This window comes from Callorhinus ursinus, unplaced genomic scaffold (genome assembly GCF_003265705.2).
Source record: "Callorhinus ursinus isolate GAN/ISIS: 27379988/994484 unplaced genomic scaffold, GSC_fseal_2.0 scaffold12, whole genome shotgun sequence".
Taxonomy (NCBI): domain Eukaryota; kingdom Metazoa; phylum Chordata; class Mammalia; order Carnivora; family Otariidae; genus Callorhinus; species Callorhinus ursinus.
Window position 1 is genome coordinate 22,417,579 of NW_027397074.1, and position 16,694 is coordinate 22,434,272.

Sequence of the window (16,694 nt, forward strand, 5' to 3'; positions counted from 1 at the left end):
TGTTTGTTCGTTTATGTTGGTAGCACCGTGCACTATAGCTGATGACTTTCTTGGCTTATTTGCAAGAACACCATGACTTCATTGTGAATCCATCTATTTTCAGTTTTTTCTTTGCTCTGGTTCCACTTGACTCTCACCTCACAGAGTCAATAGCCTTCCCCTGTTAATATCAACTTATTTTGTTCATACCTTTCTTAACACACTTACTGTAATATTTCACATGCCGTGTCTCCAGTTCCTGCATACACACATACCCCTGTACTTCCGTAAACATTGTGTGTGTGTGTGTGTGTGTGTGTGTGAGATATTCTGAAACAGGAATCATACTTCATTCAAATGTGTATCCCAGTGACTCTCACTGTTCTTGGAGTAGAGTCGTGATTGACTCACTCTTGCTAAATTACTGACTGAATGAATCAATCAGATCAATGAAGCAAGCATATTATTTTCTCTACTTATATTTTTCTAGCACTTTTGCTATCTTCCTTCTGATTAGAGTACTTAGAAATGTCCCTCTAATTGTATTTGTTTCATTGCATTTTATCTAAATTATCCTGTTCAAGGATGTGTATTTTCAGAAATTTCTTTGACCTTGCTTGTACTTCCTTTATTCTTGTCCATTAAGACAATCATCATCCTCATTTTCTTTCACCTCTGATTACTCTGTCTATTGACAATGTAAAAACCTGTATTTTGCTTTTATTTCCTCCCCAGTAAATGCTAGCCCTGGATGTATTGGCTTACCAAGAAAACCTGTTTTAGAAATTTCCTGTCCTCTATTTAGTTAGTCCTCTCACTCATCCTTGAACTTTTGTCTTTTCTTAAAACGTCTACCTTCTCAAATGCTCTTGCCCGATTCAAGTCACCTTACCATCTGTTCATTTTCTAAAAGCATAACAATGACATTCCTTTTGAGAGTTTGAGCTTTTCAGCTTTACTTGCATCCGCCCCCCAGAAAACCAACTGTGTTCATCTTTCAAATTCTGTAATTCAACTTTAATTTGACTTTTTAAAATACAAAGTATATTTTAAATTAAATAGTTGAAAGATAAAGAATTTCTTCTTGCCTCTATCTTCCGTAGATACTGGTAAGTCAGGCACTTGAACTGCCATGAGTTTCTTGGAGAGCTGCCATGCATTTACAACACAGTCATTGGTCACTCAGAAACATTGAGGAACTGTTGCTGTCAAAGCGTGTGTTGAGCATATATTGCTTCCAGAGCATTCCATTTGACTTCATGTAAAGGTTAGGAAGAAATAAAGTCGTAATTTTGGCCATTAGAGTAGTTTAGAATCAACTTAAAACACAATGTCCCCACCCCCCAACACATCCCCACAGAACAAAATGACTTTCATAAAGCAACACAAGGAATTGTTAAAGTATATTACACAAATTATGTGCACACAGACATAAAGATAGAAAGTTAAAAAAATGCTACTAAGATTAAGTAACATTTAATCAGGAAAGATGTTTTCTAGACAGCCTCTGAGAAAAAAATATTTAAATGACAACTGGCCAAGAGAAGATGTCACAGAAAAGAGGTTGGCATAAATAGAATGATGGAAAGTGAGCCAATAATTTAGGACATTTGCCTCTTTTGAGTCTTATCAACAGCAGTGTATAAAAAAATGTTATCCTAAAAGTGGACATTTAACTTTTGTCCCATCCACAGAATAAACTACACAGAAAAGGAATTTTTTCTTTTCCTTTATTCTCCAAAATGGTTTAATAAGATTAGCAATACATAATTATTGCTCTGGGCTCAGATAAAAGACCCACGAAGTTGGCAATCTGTTTGCTTAGGGAGACCTTATACCTCAAGAAATAATAAACAATTACCTGGTAACATGTAACATTCAGCGAAGGTATAAAACATATGGTGTAGAAGAGGTTCACAGGACAGAAAAGAGCATTCGGCTTGGCTGAACAGATGAATGCTCAAAGAGAAGTTCACGTTTGAGCTGGGCTCTTAGGAGAAAGCTGTTGAGAGGAGAGAAGGGATGTATGGGCAAGTGTTTCGTAGAGGATACAAAGGCAGGAATGTGAACAGTCTTTTCAGGGTGTGGCCTGCCTTACAGTTCTCAGTTATGTGAGGATGTTGTTGGACAAAAATGAAAATGTAGTTGATACTAGTAGATGGTAATATGGTATTAGGCTAGGTAAATAAATGGAGACGTAGCAATGTTTATAACAGTATTTTCAACATTTTTAAGACGTCACATGTCCCTATATTAATCTGTAGATTCAAAGAAATATCAATTAAAATCCCAGCAGGCATTTAGTTTTTAAGGAAATTGAGTAGCTGGTTCTAAAATGCATATGGAAATGCAAGGGACCTAGAATAAAAATTCTGAAAAAGAATAAAGTTAGAGGACTGACGTTACCTGATTTTACAAGACTTACTATGAAGCCTCAGTAACCAAGACTGTGTGATATTGGCATAAAAATAAAAATATATGGGATAGAATAGAAAGTGAGGAATAGATTAAGACGTATATAGTCAGTCAACTTTCAGTAAAAGTGTCATGATAACTCAGTGCTAAAATGTACAGTTTTTTCAACAAATAGCAGTAAAAGAATTAGCTATCCATATAAGGAAAAAAAGCCACAAATGTTACCACACCATAATTAATTAACTTTGATTAATTAATCAAAATTAACATAGATCTAGACGAAAGAGTTCAAACTATGAAACCTCTAAAAGAACGCATAGGTGAAAATCCTTGTATCATCACATTAAACAAAGGTTTCTAACACAGCTCACAAAAGCTCAGACCATCAAGGAAAAACTGGCAATTTGAATTTCATTAAAATCACAACTTTTTTACTTTGAGAGACACAGTTACAAAATGAAAAGAGAAGCTATGGGCAAGGAGAAAATATTTGCAAAACATACATACAGAATATGAATAACATTTACAAGGGAATAATAGCAACCTAATTTTAAAAATTACAGACAAAAGATTTGACAGCCATTTCACAGAGAAGACTGTATGAATGGCCAGTAGAATTTGAAAATATGTTCATCATCATTAGTGAATGCAAATTAAAACTGCATTGAGATACCATTGCATACCTACTAGAATGGCTAACAATAAGAACACTGACAATATAAAATATTGGCAAGGATGTTGAGAGATGGAACATTCATACATGACTGGTGGGAATATAGAATTTTATTGCCACTTAGGACAACAGTGTGGCAGTTCTTTTAAAGTTAAAGAGATTCTTTTTTTTAATTTCTATTTATTTATTTGATAGAGAGACCGCGAGAGAGGGAACACAAGCAGGGAGAGTGGGAGAGGGAAGAAGCAGGCTCCCCGCCAAGCAGGGAGCCCGATGCGGGGCTCGATCCCAGGACCCTGAGACCATGACCTGAGCCGAAGGCAGTCGCTCAACCAACTGAGCCACGCAGACGCCCCAAAGTTAAACAGATTCTTAACCTTTCAAGTTAGCAGTTATGCTCTTTGGTTTTTCCAAGAGAAATAAAAGCATATATTTATGTCAAAGCTTGTTTGTGAATGGCACCTTTATTTCTAGTAGACAAAATCAGGGAACAGCTCAAATGTCTCTCCTGTGCTTTACTCCATATCTCCTGGATGAGAATTTTGGAGGAGGTGCAACTCCAGGAATCTATAATTTTCCAAATTGCTCCATTTTATTCTGTTGCAGTTAGGCAACTTGGGAACTAGTGCTGTAGACTGCTGTGCAGTATGGTAGGGCCACTACAAGTTCTTACCGTGCTTTTGTGCCAATTTGAAAAATGCACCTCTTACAGAAGTGCCACCTTTATGCGTGCATGGCTTGACGGCCAGAATGAGGGCTGAGTGTCAACTCTTGCAATTCCTTCAAGTGGGAGCCTTTTATGAAGGAAAAGATAAAACAACACAAAGCTATGACTCGTAACCTCATATGAAGAAAGTTAATCTGGCAGAGTGTTTAAGCTACGTGAGTCTGGAGTTGGCTAAAGGACTGGATTGTTTTGTTTTGTTTTGTTTTGTTTTTCCTCTAAGACAACTTTATAATGTTACCACCACAATGCTTCCTTAGAACTAGAGGAAAAGTAGAAAGAGGCTGTATTGGCAAAAAGTATGAGAGATGGTTACGATGGTTAAGAAGCTCCGAGCAAACTCAGTGTTCTTCCTACTTTGTGGAAGGAGGAGAAGGAATGAGAGTAGGGGGAGATGGTTGTGGATGCATCCATCTTTCCACTTAAGGGGAGTAGAGAGTAAGCTAGAGAGAACTAAAGAGGGGCGATCTTTTCCAAAGTCCTGAGAAGAATGATTAGCAAAAGAAAAAAGTGAGGGCGCCTGGGTGGCTCAATCAATTAAACATCTGCCTTCAGATCAGGTCATGACCCCAGGGTCCTGGGATCAAGTCCCGCGTTGGGCTCCCTGCTCCGCGGGGAGTTTCCTTCTCCCTCTCCTCATACTTGTTCTGTCAATCTCTCTCTCTCTCTCTCAAATAAGTAAATAAAATCTTAAAAAAAGAAAAAAGTGATCCTGGACCTGCTCTATGGGAGAACAGAGTTGTGTCCCTCAACCACACAGATCAAATGGGAAAAAGGGAAACATATGCTGTATACTAGAATTTTTAATTGTTTATAATATTTAATCCATTTATTAATATTTGAGGAGCCCACCCTCTAGCACAATAGCCAACCAAAGATTCTTAATCGTGAGCACCGTTCCTCTTTCTTATGGGTACAGTACTCCAGTCTTGTGCACGGTGAAAGGTGGAGGCAAATGGAGACAAATGATAAAAGTTTAAATGTCAAGAAGGATAATGTGGGATAAAAATGTCGGAATTAGGTTAAGACCCAATGCTGAAGAAACTTGATAGCTACACTAAGTGGTTTAGAAATATATTTTATGGGAATGATGAAGCTGGTCGTGTTTTGGATAAAGTTGTTCTTTAAGATGAATTTTTAACATTTTTATTGATATAATTCACAGACCATACAGTTCACTTAATTACAGAATTCACTGGTTTCCAGAATATTCAAGACGTGTGTAACCAATTAATTTTAGCACATTTTGATCACTCCTGAAAGAAACCTCACATCCATTAGCCATCATTTTCCTTTTCTCCCAACTCCTACCTCTTCCCCCAGCTTTAGGCACTAATCTACTTTCTGTCTGTAGAGATTTGCCTTTTCTGGACATTTTGTATAAATGGAATCATACAATATATGGTCTTTTGTGACTGGCTTTTTTTCACTAGTAGAATACTTTCAAGGTTCATCCATGTTGTAGCATGTATCACTTTTCATTCCTTTTTATTTCCAAATAATATTCTGTTGAATGGATATACCACATTTTGTTTATTCTGACATCGGTTGGTGGATATTTGGGTTGTTTCTACTTTTTGGCTATTATGAATAATGCTGCTCATGTACAAATTTTTGTGCGGACATATTTTCATTTTTCTTGGTATATACCTAACAGTGGAATTTCTGGGTCATGTGGTTTAACCTTTTGAGGAACTGCTGGATGGTTTTCCAAAGTAGCCACACAAAGTTACATTGCCTCTGGTAATGTATGAAGGTTACAGTTTCTCCACATCCTCGTGAACACTTGTTATTATCTGTCTTTTGATCATAACCATCTCCTAGTGGGTGTGAAGATACCTCTTGCATTTCTCTGGTGGCTGTTGATTCGAGCATCTTTTCCATGTACTTCTTGGCCATTTGGGCATCTTCTTTGGTGAAATGCCTATTCAGATCCTTTGCCCACTTTTTTTTTCTCTTAAGGTATAATTGACATATAACATTATATTAGTTTCAGGTGTGCAACATAATGATTTGTATACATTGTGAAATGATCACCATGATAACTCTAATTAACATTCATCACCATACATAGTTACAACTTTTTTTCTTTTTTTCTTGTGATGAGGACTTTTAAGATATATTCATATAGAGTCACCATGCTCTAGATTACATCCCCATGACTTACTTATTTTGTAGCTGGAGATTTGTACCTTTTGACCCCCTTCATTCATTCTATCCATCCCCCCGCCCCCTACCCTGTGGCAACCACCAATCTGTTCTCTGTACCTGTGAGCCTCGTGTTTGGTTGGTTGGTTTGTTTTGGCTCTTAGATTCTACATATAAGTGAGATCGTACATTATCTGTCTTTCTTTAACTTAGTTTTAAAATGGATTGTCTTTTTGTAATTGGGTTGTAACTATCTTTATAATACTATAGATACAAGCCCCATATCAGATATATGATGTATAAGTTTTTTCTCCCAGTCTGTGAGTTACTGCATATTAAAACAATGATGAGATACCATTACATCTATTAGAATGGCCAAAATCCAAAACACTGACAATACCAAATGCTGGTGAGGATATGAAGTAAAAGCAACTCTCATTCATAATTTTATGCTGTTATCATTTCAAGCTTTTTACAAATTGCAAAAGGCTTCTTAACTGTCTTCCTGATTTTAATCTTTACCTTCTTCAGTCTCTTCTCATCCTTACCCCTAATGGAGGAACATGATAGCAGTTTTCAAATATATGAAGGGCTATCATGGAAATAGGAACTGACTCACTCTGTGTAACTCTAGTAGTAGAAGAACTATACTCTTTTCTTCTAAATTATATTATGAATAAGTCCTTCAAGGCTGAATGTATTTCGTAAAAAAAATCAGCTCATTTTATAAATTCTTTTTGGCCTCAGATGGTATAAACCGAGGCAAATAAAAATCACTTCTTCAAACCTTGTTAACTTGCTGTGCACACTCAAGTTTTGATCTTCATTATGTTCTCTGATATCCTAGAACAGGCTGATACTGTCGGGCTAACCTACTATCCTTTCTCTAAAATAAATAAATAAATAATAAATCAATCAATCAATCAATCAATCAATACATCCCATTACCTCAATTATATTTTTTTCTGTAACTGTTGCTGCTAGCATCATCTCAATTATGCATATTACACTTAATTTACAGCTTACTTAACCAACTTCTAGTTAACAACCTTTGCAGGTAGATAGGGACTTGATAATGATTTTGTGTCATACACAAGCAATACCAGACCAGTAGCTATCATTTTCTGCAGCCACACACAATTTTTATAGTCTTCTTAAAGTGCAAAGATAAACGCGTTCCTTAACATGCAAAGTTAAAGTAACTTTGTAACATTTTATTTTTTATTTATTTTTTGTAACTTTGTAACATTTTAATATAAGTGGAGTTATATATATTAAAAGCTATGCTTTATGACCAAGGTTTTGAAGATAACTAAGAATCTTGGAAATCATGTTTTAAGCTGACACTCTATAAAACATAATTCCCATCGATAAAAAGTTTGTCAGAATTATGATTCAGTTTAGTTAAAACAATTTGGTTTTCTTATGCTTTTTAAGCTTTATGTAGGGATACTGTTAATCTGACCAGTATCCATATCAGAATATTAGGAAGTTCAGATTAACTAGTCTCTTCATTTAGAAAATGCAAACCCATACCTTTACAAAATCATGGAGAAAATATAGGTATGTGTTTTAAACCAAAATTATTAAATTAGTCTTATTTGTCTAAAGATTTACTTCTATTATGTGAACTGGGCTTTCTCAAAAATATTTCTGAGCTTCTGGCAGAATCTCTAAGAAGGATTTTTTTCTTAAATGTCTAGCACATTTAAAGTCTTCATAAGATACTAAAATATAAGATTTATGAAAGTGCTTGCTATTCTCTCTGAACCAGATTATCACTCCTTTAACTTCCAAGACTTTATAATTTAATTTATTAATACCCTTCTATGTTAGGAACATATTTCATGCATACACAGTGAGAGATAATGGCTTTTCTCAATTACAACAACACAGAATTTGTTGCTTCAGTTCTGCAACCTTGGAAAGAGCTTTAAGTAATCAAAGAAACACAAAAACTCACCAGTCAAGATTTCAAAGGGCTATTTTCCTTTCTAGTGTTCAGGAAATTTTTTATGAAATAGTTTAAGCCCACAAATAGACAAAAAAAATTAAAGGATAGTAACTCAAATTTTTTATCATCTTTCACATGAGAGATAATAGATCCCTATAATCCCAATAGCCGTCTCGAATGGTCAGAATATAAAATTACACTCCTACTCATTGCTGCTACCAGTGGGGAGTGATTTTTCATTGTTGTTTAGAACAAACTAGATCCAGAACCAAAATGGCCAAAGCCAGAAAAAAATTCAAAAGTACTACATTAGGACAAAAACATGTTAACAAAGATAGTGCTCTGTTGCAGCTTTAGAATCAGTCCAGGGACCAAGCAATTATTCCTGGGCTTAAACAGCCCATGATACATATTTCTGTGGTAACAGTGGTATTGGCTTTGTGAATCCACTCTGGCATCTTGGTGGAAGCTCCGAAGCTATCGTAGGCTTATATTCAGAGAGTTAAAAAAATGACTTTCATACATATAAAATGAACACGGATTAGACTTTACTTAACTCACTAATTAATGAGAGAACCAGTGAGATGTGGTAAATGTGATTCAAAGGACATTTTAGACGTGCGTAGTTAAAGGCAAGTTAATAAAGTAGTATTAGAATAACATTACTAAGTTAGATATAAAACTAGTTAATATTCTACAGGGAAATAAACCATGGCCTATGGGATTATCTTTTCTAACAGAAGGAAAGTATCTGAATTTATTCAGGACAGAAAAATCTGCAAATTAACATGCAACTTAAGTGTATCCAGGATTGTAATCAATTTTAAACAGTGGATCAATGAAAATACATTCCCCCAAATTATCCTTGGGTGGATCTGTTAAATAATGCACCTGAATCTAGATTGCTCTCCTTTTTATTCTTATTTTCAAACTTTAACTCTTCTTAACACATGGCAACAACATATGATAGTCCCAACACTTGTCCAGAGTAATTATAGTAGCATAAGGTTTATTGATGGGAAGTGTCAATATGATAAAGACGTCAATGTTCCCCAAACTAATCTAAAAATCAGTATTATTTTATTAAAACCTCAACGAGTGTTTTTATAGAACTTGGCAAGTAAGTCCAAAACTAATTATGAAGAGAAAAAGCTCAAGAATAGCTCAGAAAAATTTGAGGACAATGAACAAGGTGGAGGGAATTATCCTATGAAATGTCAAAACTAATTATGAAGCAATAGAGTGTGCAGAGATAGACAGACAGACAAGTAGAAACTAATAGGAAAAAAAAAAAAGAAACTAATAGAAAACCCAAAACATGTTGATGCACATTTGAAACCCTGACAGATGCGGCACTACAAATCAGTGGAGGAAAAGTGAACTCTTATTAAAAGTTATTAAGGCATTTGTTTATAACACTTGGAAAGCATGAAAATAGATTGCTAACACATATTATAATAAAAAATAATTTCCGAGTGGATAACTACCTAAATGCAGAATGGCGAAATGTTAAAACTTTTAGAAGAAAAGAGTAGAATGTCGTTATAACCTTGAGGCAGAAAGGGGTTCCTGAAACAAAACACAGAACTACCTGATACAAAGCTGAAATTTCAAATGTGATTATATTTTTAAAAATTGTTTTCCTCAAAATCACCATTTTTCAAAGAAATGTGAAAAGACAAGCCACAGATTGGGACAAAGGTATTTGCAACATATTTAATTGAGAAAGTGTTAATATACAGTATGTATGAGGACATCTTCAGTAAATCAATAAGAAAAAAGACACCCAACCCAACAACATCAACAAAAATGGGTAAAAGACATGATCTAACAGTTTGCAGAAGTGGACAAATGACTCAGAAAGATATGAATAAATGTTCAACTGCACTGGGAATCAGGCAAATGCAATTAAAATCACAGTGTGATGTCTTTTTATACTTACAAGATCACCAGTATTTGAAGGGTCAGAATATACCAAGTATTGGTGAGAGTGTGGGAAGTCAGAACCTTTCATACATACAGTGCTACTGAGAATATGCATCGGCATAAGCATTTTGAAGTAAAATTTGTCTCTTTAAGTTGAAAAAGCGAATGGTCTTTGATTCAGGAGTTCTATTTCTAGGTATATATCACGGAGAAACTCACATGTGCGTAAGGAGACACATATGAGCAGTATTCGTAATGGCTAAAATGGAAAACAATACAATTGTCCATCTGCAAATAATGGATGAATACATTTTGATATATTCACAAAAGATGTATATACCTGGTTGTTAAAATGAATTAGTAGAATGGTATTTATAACTGTGGATAAATCTCATACATAACGTTGAGTGAAGCAAACTAAATTATGGAATGAGAGGCACACTTCACAATGTTTGAAAACTGCAGATGTACACATATTGTGTGTATTCATGTATACATATTATTTCTACTTCAGAATGTCCGTAGGAAGACTGAACATCAAAATTAGTATGATGGTTACATCTATGGAAGCAGTGAAGGAACTAGAATTAGAGATGAATAATAAAGGGGCTCTAGCTTTTCTGGAATACATTTCTTTAGGAAAAAATCTGACTCAAATATTGCACAGTGCTGAGATTTGATAAAGTTGGGTGTTTGGTACATGGGCGTTTATTACCTAATTCCCTCTGCATTTCTCCATGATTGAAATACTTCAGGAAAAAAAAAAAGAGAAATACTTCCTTTTGAGGAATAAAAAAATGGTATGTATAAAACATGTATATAAATTTAAAAGCATTATACATTAAACAACACTAATACTGTATATTGCTCCTAAACATAAATAAATATATGCATTTATATACGTGTGTGCACACATAAACATACGTACAGTTACGAGCATTATCTATTTCAAGCGTTCAAGTGTGCAACTTAAATAGGAAGGATTCCCTGCAATTCCTGATGATGTTTTTCCTTGAAGAGGAGAGGTGGAAAGCAGGACTAGGGATGAGGCCCACGGCATATTTCAGCTGGATCTGTTGTTTTATGTAATTTATTAAGGACCAAAAATGATGTAAGTATGTCGTACATTAGCAGTTACCAATTCTTTGTGATAGGAATATGAATATTGGGCAAACTGAATCTCTCCATTTAGTATTGCTTTTCAAAACAATCTATTTTTCAAGACGATCTTTTATTTTATTTATTTTTTAATTTTATTATGTTATGTTAGTCACCATACAAGACGATCTTTTAAAAACATTAAGGATGTGAGGGCGATCTGGCTGCGACATCTGTCACCCCATTGCTCGCCAGGGTTGATTCGTCTCATCTGGCTGGCTAGGCGGGTGTCCCCTTCCTCCCTCACCACTCCACGTGCGTCCCTCCCGAAGCTGCGCGCTGGGTCGAAGAGGACGACCTTCCCCGATAGAGGGGAACTGTTCTCCTGCGCTGCCCTGCTAGAGCCTCCAAACAAACTCTCAAGATCCATTTGTAGGAGAACATAGGGTAGTCAAGCTTCCAAGACTCCAGACACATCCAAATGAGGCTCTGCACGTGGCAGTCTGCCTTTCTTAAAAAAAAAATTAAATTAAATTAAAATTAAAAAAATAATAAAATCATTAAGCATTTGACTGAGATCGGAGCTTGTGGATAAAAGACAAATTTTGGGGTCAGTAAGAGTATCATAAAATCAAGTACTTTGCCAACTCATGTATTGAAAATGATAATGTACTATCAGAAAAGTTAATTGTGGCTAATTTTTCTCCTCTTCCCAAAGAATACAAGTCAATGACCAGATTGTGGAAGTGGATGGAATCAGCTTGGTGGGTGTCACACAGAATTTTGCTGCAACAGTTCTCAGAAACACCAAGGGCAATGTCAGGTAAATATGTGGCTTCAGATATGTATAATTTTATTACTTAACATTTTATTGAATTTTAGTTTTCTAGAATTGTACCTGTAGTTATATGTAATTACAATGAAGATTTTACCTAAATACTTAACACCTGCCTTCAGTTTTTAATGTTTCCTTCTTTATTGTAGTTAGTTTATGCAAATGTAATTTAAGACCAAAAATTACGGTATTTTAGAACGACAAGATATGAAGTGTACGGTGTGAATCAATATGGTTAATTACTGAACGATGTTAGTGTGTCTAACTGCATAAAATTTCTGCTTAAGTCCTCAACAAATATGAATTTAGACTCTAAATCCTTTTAATAAAACTAGTTATACAGTAAATTGAAATTGAAACGATTATACATGTATCCAGCAGCACATGTTTTTAGATAAACTGGCTGAATTATTTGAGGTTAATACATGCATTTAAAAAAATCTCTTTATAGACTTTATAGGACTAATCTTTGGTAAACTGTAACTTTGCCAACTTAATAGGACAGAGGGTACATTCTTTTGGACCTTGAAATATATACCCTGTCCTGGGGGTTCTGAAAATTGTAGCTTAGAAAGCAGATAAGAAAGTAGTCCTGAGCCAACTAAGGTCAAGTTTTGAAATCCATTTTATTTGGTCATAGGGTATTTATTTTTAAATATCGTGTTGCTTATGTCTTAATAGTTTTCCATCAATCGTACGAAGGAACACAGTGGACATTATTTAGTGTGGGCAATTATGAAAATGTTTTAGTGTTACCATCAGAATGTCACGGCCAGATACTCTGAAATATCAATGAGTTAATATTGCTGTAAAGAGGGTAACACGAGGATTTTATTGCAGCGGGTTTTATGTTGCACAAACATGGGTTTAAGTTTTAGAATTTAGGCTTTTTCAGTTGGAAAATACCCTTTAATGCTGAAGGAAATGTTTAAAGAATACAACATCAATGACTTTTATGGGTGCTCTGTTGATGCTTCAAGACTACCCATAGTCCTGAGAAAAGTATGTGAAATAATTGGAAAGAGCACAGAAAAAACTGTCTGATGCTCTCTTAGAGCCGTGTGGGTGGGCTCCCTCAGGAAAGGCGACTGTCTTTCTGCAGATTACTGTCTGCTCTTGAGACAGCACTTTCCTCTGTCAGTAGAGAACTTGGTTTTAAAGCTGCCCATTAGGCTTTGAAGTGAATTTTAAAGTGAAATAAGTAAGATACACATTCAACTTGTTAAGAACATTGTTCTTTTTTCTTTCTTTTTTTTATAAAAACATTTTTTTCAGTTGCAAGGAAGTTTATAGTTACATGAAATCAGAGCCATCCTTTTATTTCAAACCTCCTACAAATTACGAACGGCTTCTCAGCTATCTCCTGATTTCAGTCTCTCTCTTCCTCAGTCTGTCCTTCTCATCCTTCCTCCAAATGGAGGAAAATAATAGCAGTTTTCAGGTCTAGGAAGGACTATCATGGAAAAAGGAATGAACTCATTCTGTGTAACTGTAGTACTGGAAGATCTGAGACCTGTGGGTAGAAGTGAAAATTCCACATCCATCATGCGCCTCTCCTCTTCACACGCTTCGGTGGGCCCCCATTCCGTGCAGAATCTAAGCTCTTGACCCTGGTATTGCAATCTTTCATGACCCAGTCTTATCACTGACCTCTCCCTGTATTCATGCTTAGGTACCGTCACACTGGCGTAGTCATATTCCTTCAAATGTGACTTGTGAGTTATTGTTTTATCACTGTGCCTTTCTCTCTGTCATTTCTTCTGTTTAAAATACTGCATTCTGTTTAGAACCTACTTATCTTGAGGAACATATTTCAACTCCCTTATCTTCCAAGAACTCCTCCTTGAACTCCATAGCCCCTAGTGATCTCTTCTTCCTGGTAGCGCTCATCATTCATACTACTTTTTTGACCTTGAGGTTACAGAACATTACTTTCATCTTTTGAAGGCATACATTTATTTCCTCATTCACTTTGCACAAATCTTGATATTGAAATGGGACCTTTAGCCCTCCCTTGTCCCCCCAAATTATTTAACCCAGGGTCTTAATTAACTGAGTATAGGAGAAAGTCTTTTCTCAATTTTAACTTACTAAAAATAATATTTGAGTCCTCTGAATATATTTTAGGTGGTAGTTCTTGGTAAAGTATTAATACAAAAACAGAATCCCAAAACTAGACCTGTATTTTTATTTTTATTTTATTTATTTTTTTTTTAAAAGATTTTATTTATTTGCTTGACAGAGAGAGACACAGCGAGAGAGGGAACACAAGCAGGGGGAGTGGGAGAGGGAGAAGCAGGCTTCCCGCCGAGCAGGGAGCCCGACGTGGGACTCGATCCCAGGACCCCGGGATCATGACCTGAGCCGAAGGCAGACGCTTAACGACTGAGGCACCCAGGCGCCCCTAGGCCTGTATTTTTAATGAACTTTTTAAAACTAAGAATTTAAAATAGATGTGGTTTTATATTTCTTATTAATTGGTGTCTTAGCTGTCACCTTCAGTGGTTACTGAAATTTATTTTCAAAAAGGGATATCTGAAAAATTAGTAAATTTAGTTTGATATTTTTCCTAACTACTAAGCACAGATCTGGGAGCCATGGGTCTAAAAATACAAGTGGGAGAAAGATAGGAAGCGAGAAGTGATGAGAAGAACGAAACTGAGATTTGGATGGTGATTCTTTCTGAAGTGTTAGAGGTCAAGATTTTTACTTATTTCCTGGAAATGTGTATGAAATTGGTGCCAGCTTTTGGATACGCATCGAAATCATACGGTGAAGTTCTGTGACTTTATCCACACTCACAGAGAATCATTTTCCATCTGACCTCAGTCTGCTTTATTTTGTTAAACTTTAAATGACAATACCTGAGTTTATGAACTGATGCTACTAACAAAGACTCCATTAGTATGACATTTTTAACACCCTGGAGAAATTACGAGTATTTTAATGTGATAATTTTCAAGGCTTACGTGTTTTTCAACTCCACATCATTTATATGAGTTAAGAAGTGGTTCAGCTCAAACCAGGTGAGGCTCCTGGAGGAGTGAAAGGCTAGGCCTGCCTCAGAGGATCAGTAAACAATTACTCTTTCCTTCATTTTACTGATGTCATTTAAAACTAAGCACTCATGATAAGTACTATGCTAATATCATGTAATTACATAATTGATTAGGAAAGGACTCACAGGATTCAGAATAGTTCGTAGTCAGAAATGATGCACCACAGCAGCTTCAGGAGGGAGAAGAGCGGTAACAGGGTGGGCGTGGCGATCTCAGACGCCGTCTTCTTTCTCATCCCTCTCTGCGCCTCGCAGGACTTGGTCTCCCGGGGCTGGAGCCCCGTGGGCGTGCATGCGCATGCAGCACCTCCGTACCAAGAAATCGCAAGTCTGTGTATGGTAGGGATTTCTCACTAAAATCATTGCAAACCCCTGGACTCCACCAAATCCAGGTAGAAGGAATAAATCCAGTGATGATTGCCAAACCATTTTGACAAGCTAGTCTGTCTTGCCTTGAAACAGCTCACGGACCCGTATTTACAGAACATCATCTATCCCTGGTTAGTACATCTCACAGCTTTGACCAAGGTTCAGTACCATGCTCTAGGCAATTCTGTGTACTTTGTCAATCAAGCTGGTCTCTATAGATTAACTCATGCTCTATAATGCATAGTGCGTAACATATTTACCACTCTCCTTTTGATTTTAGATTCATACTACTTAGTATGTTTCTATTGTATATTTCTTCTTTGAAGCTTTTTTTATTCGAACATATTTATTATATATTTCAGTGTTACGTGGTGAAAACCTAAGAAGAAAATGTTGTAAATTATTTGAAAACCTATAATCGTTTTGGTGCTTGATAGAACGTAACTTGCCAAATGTCATATAGTTAGAAAGTTAGAAAAAAGTTCTTTTCTTATTGTCAGATCCTGCATTATGTAAAAAATAATTTAAATAGTTTAGATTCTGTTCATTTGAATCAGCAGGTTTATCTACTTACAATTCATTTCTATATCAAAACATATTAAATGATGCCTTTCTTGGAGATCCTTAAAAGAGCCTTATGTCTGTTGGTCCATGTAAAGTTATGGAGAAAATACTTTTAAACTTAAAATTATAAAGTCATTAGGAAAAAATAATAGTTCAAAAGAGATAAAAATATTGGTTATACCCATGGAAAGAAAGTAGGAATCTCCAGATATTAGGAGACTAATTAAAAGTTATACAGACTACTTTCCATTTATTTTTGGATACATAATTTAGTTTTCTGTGGTGTTGTTTTCTAGAGATGTCCCAAGTGTAGACATTTCACTCAATCTCTTACGTTCTATCTCTGTGGACAAGGGGAAAAACGTGTTTGAATTATAGTATAGCCAGAGGATGGGTACAGTCATACGGCTGATTCTTTTACAAATTATAAATATTATTTAATGTATTCACCGATATTTCTTTATGCACTTAGTACTAGGAATAATTGTCTTTCTCTAGTAACTGCTTTTTTTCCCATGAAGCCAAACTTCATGGATTCAGATTCTGGCTTAATCATTTAGATGTATGAGCTTATGGAAGTGTTTAATCTCTCTGTAGTTTCTTCATTTATAAAAAGGGCATCATAATAGTACCTCCCCCATACATTTGAGGTGAGTATTAAATGAGTTAAAACATGTAATGAATGCCTAGAAAAAGTTGAAATTCAGTGAAATATTAGTGATTATTATTTTCTTCTGAAAACTCTGATTCCTTCTTAGGTGATCGTGTAGACTGTTAGAAAACTGAGAGTTGATTTTATAGCCTTTTCTAACAAAGGCACAGGATCTGATAGTCTGCAGAGGAAACCATTGGTTACTGGTTTCTCTTTTTAATTCTTTTGGAAGTACCCATATAAGTCTTTTCTTCATTTCTTGATTTTTCAGGTTTAGATAAAAATGTAATGATTGCTTC

At 35.5% G+C, this 16,694-nt stretch overlaps 1 protein-coding gene across 11 annotated transcripts in view; it reads left to right on the top strand.

The window, feature by feature from the left end:
* Positions 1–16,694, top strand: part of PPP1R9A (protein phosphatase 1 regulatory subunit 9A) — a 321,553-nt gene that overhangs the window by 172,551 nt on the left and 132,308 nt on the right. For all 11 annotated transcript variants that reach the window (XM_073898836.1, XM_073898835.1, XM_073898838.1 and 8 more), the window contains one exon: positions 11,636–11,740. In XM_073898836.1, the coding sequence (XP_073754937.1) occupies positions 11,636–11,740 (105 nt within the window). The remainder of the gene's footprint in view (positions 1–11,635; positions 11,741–16,694) is intronic.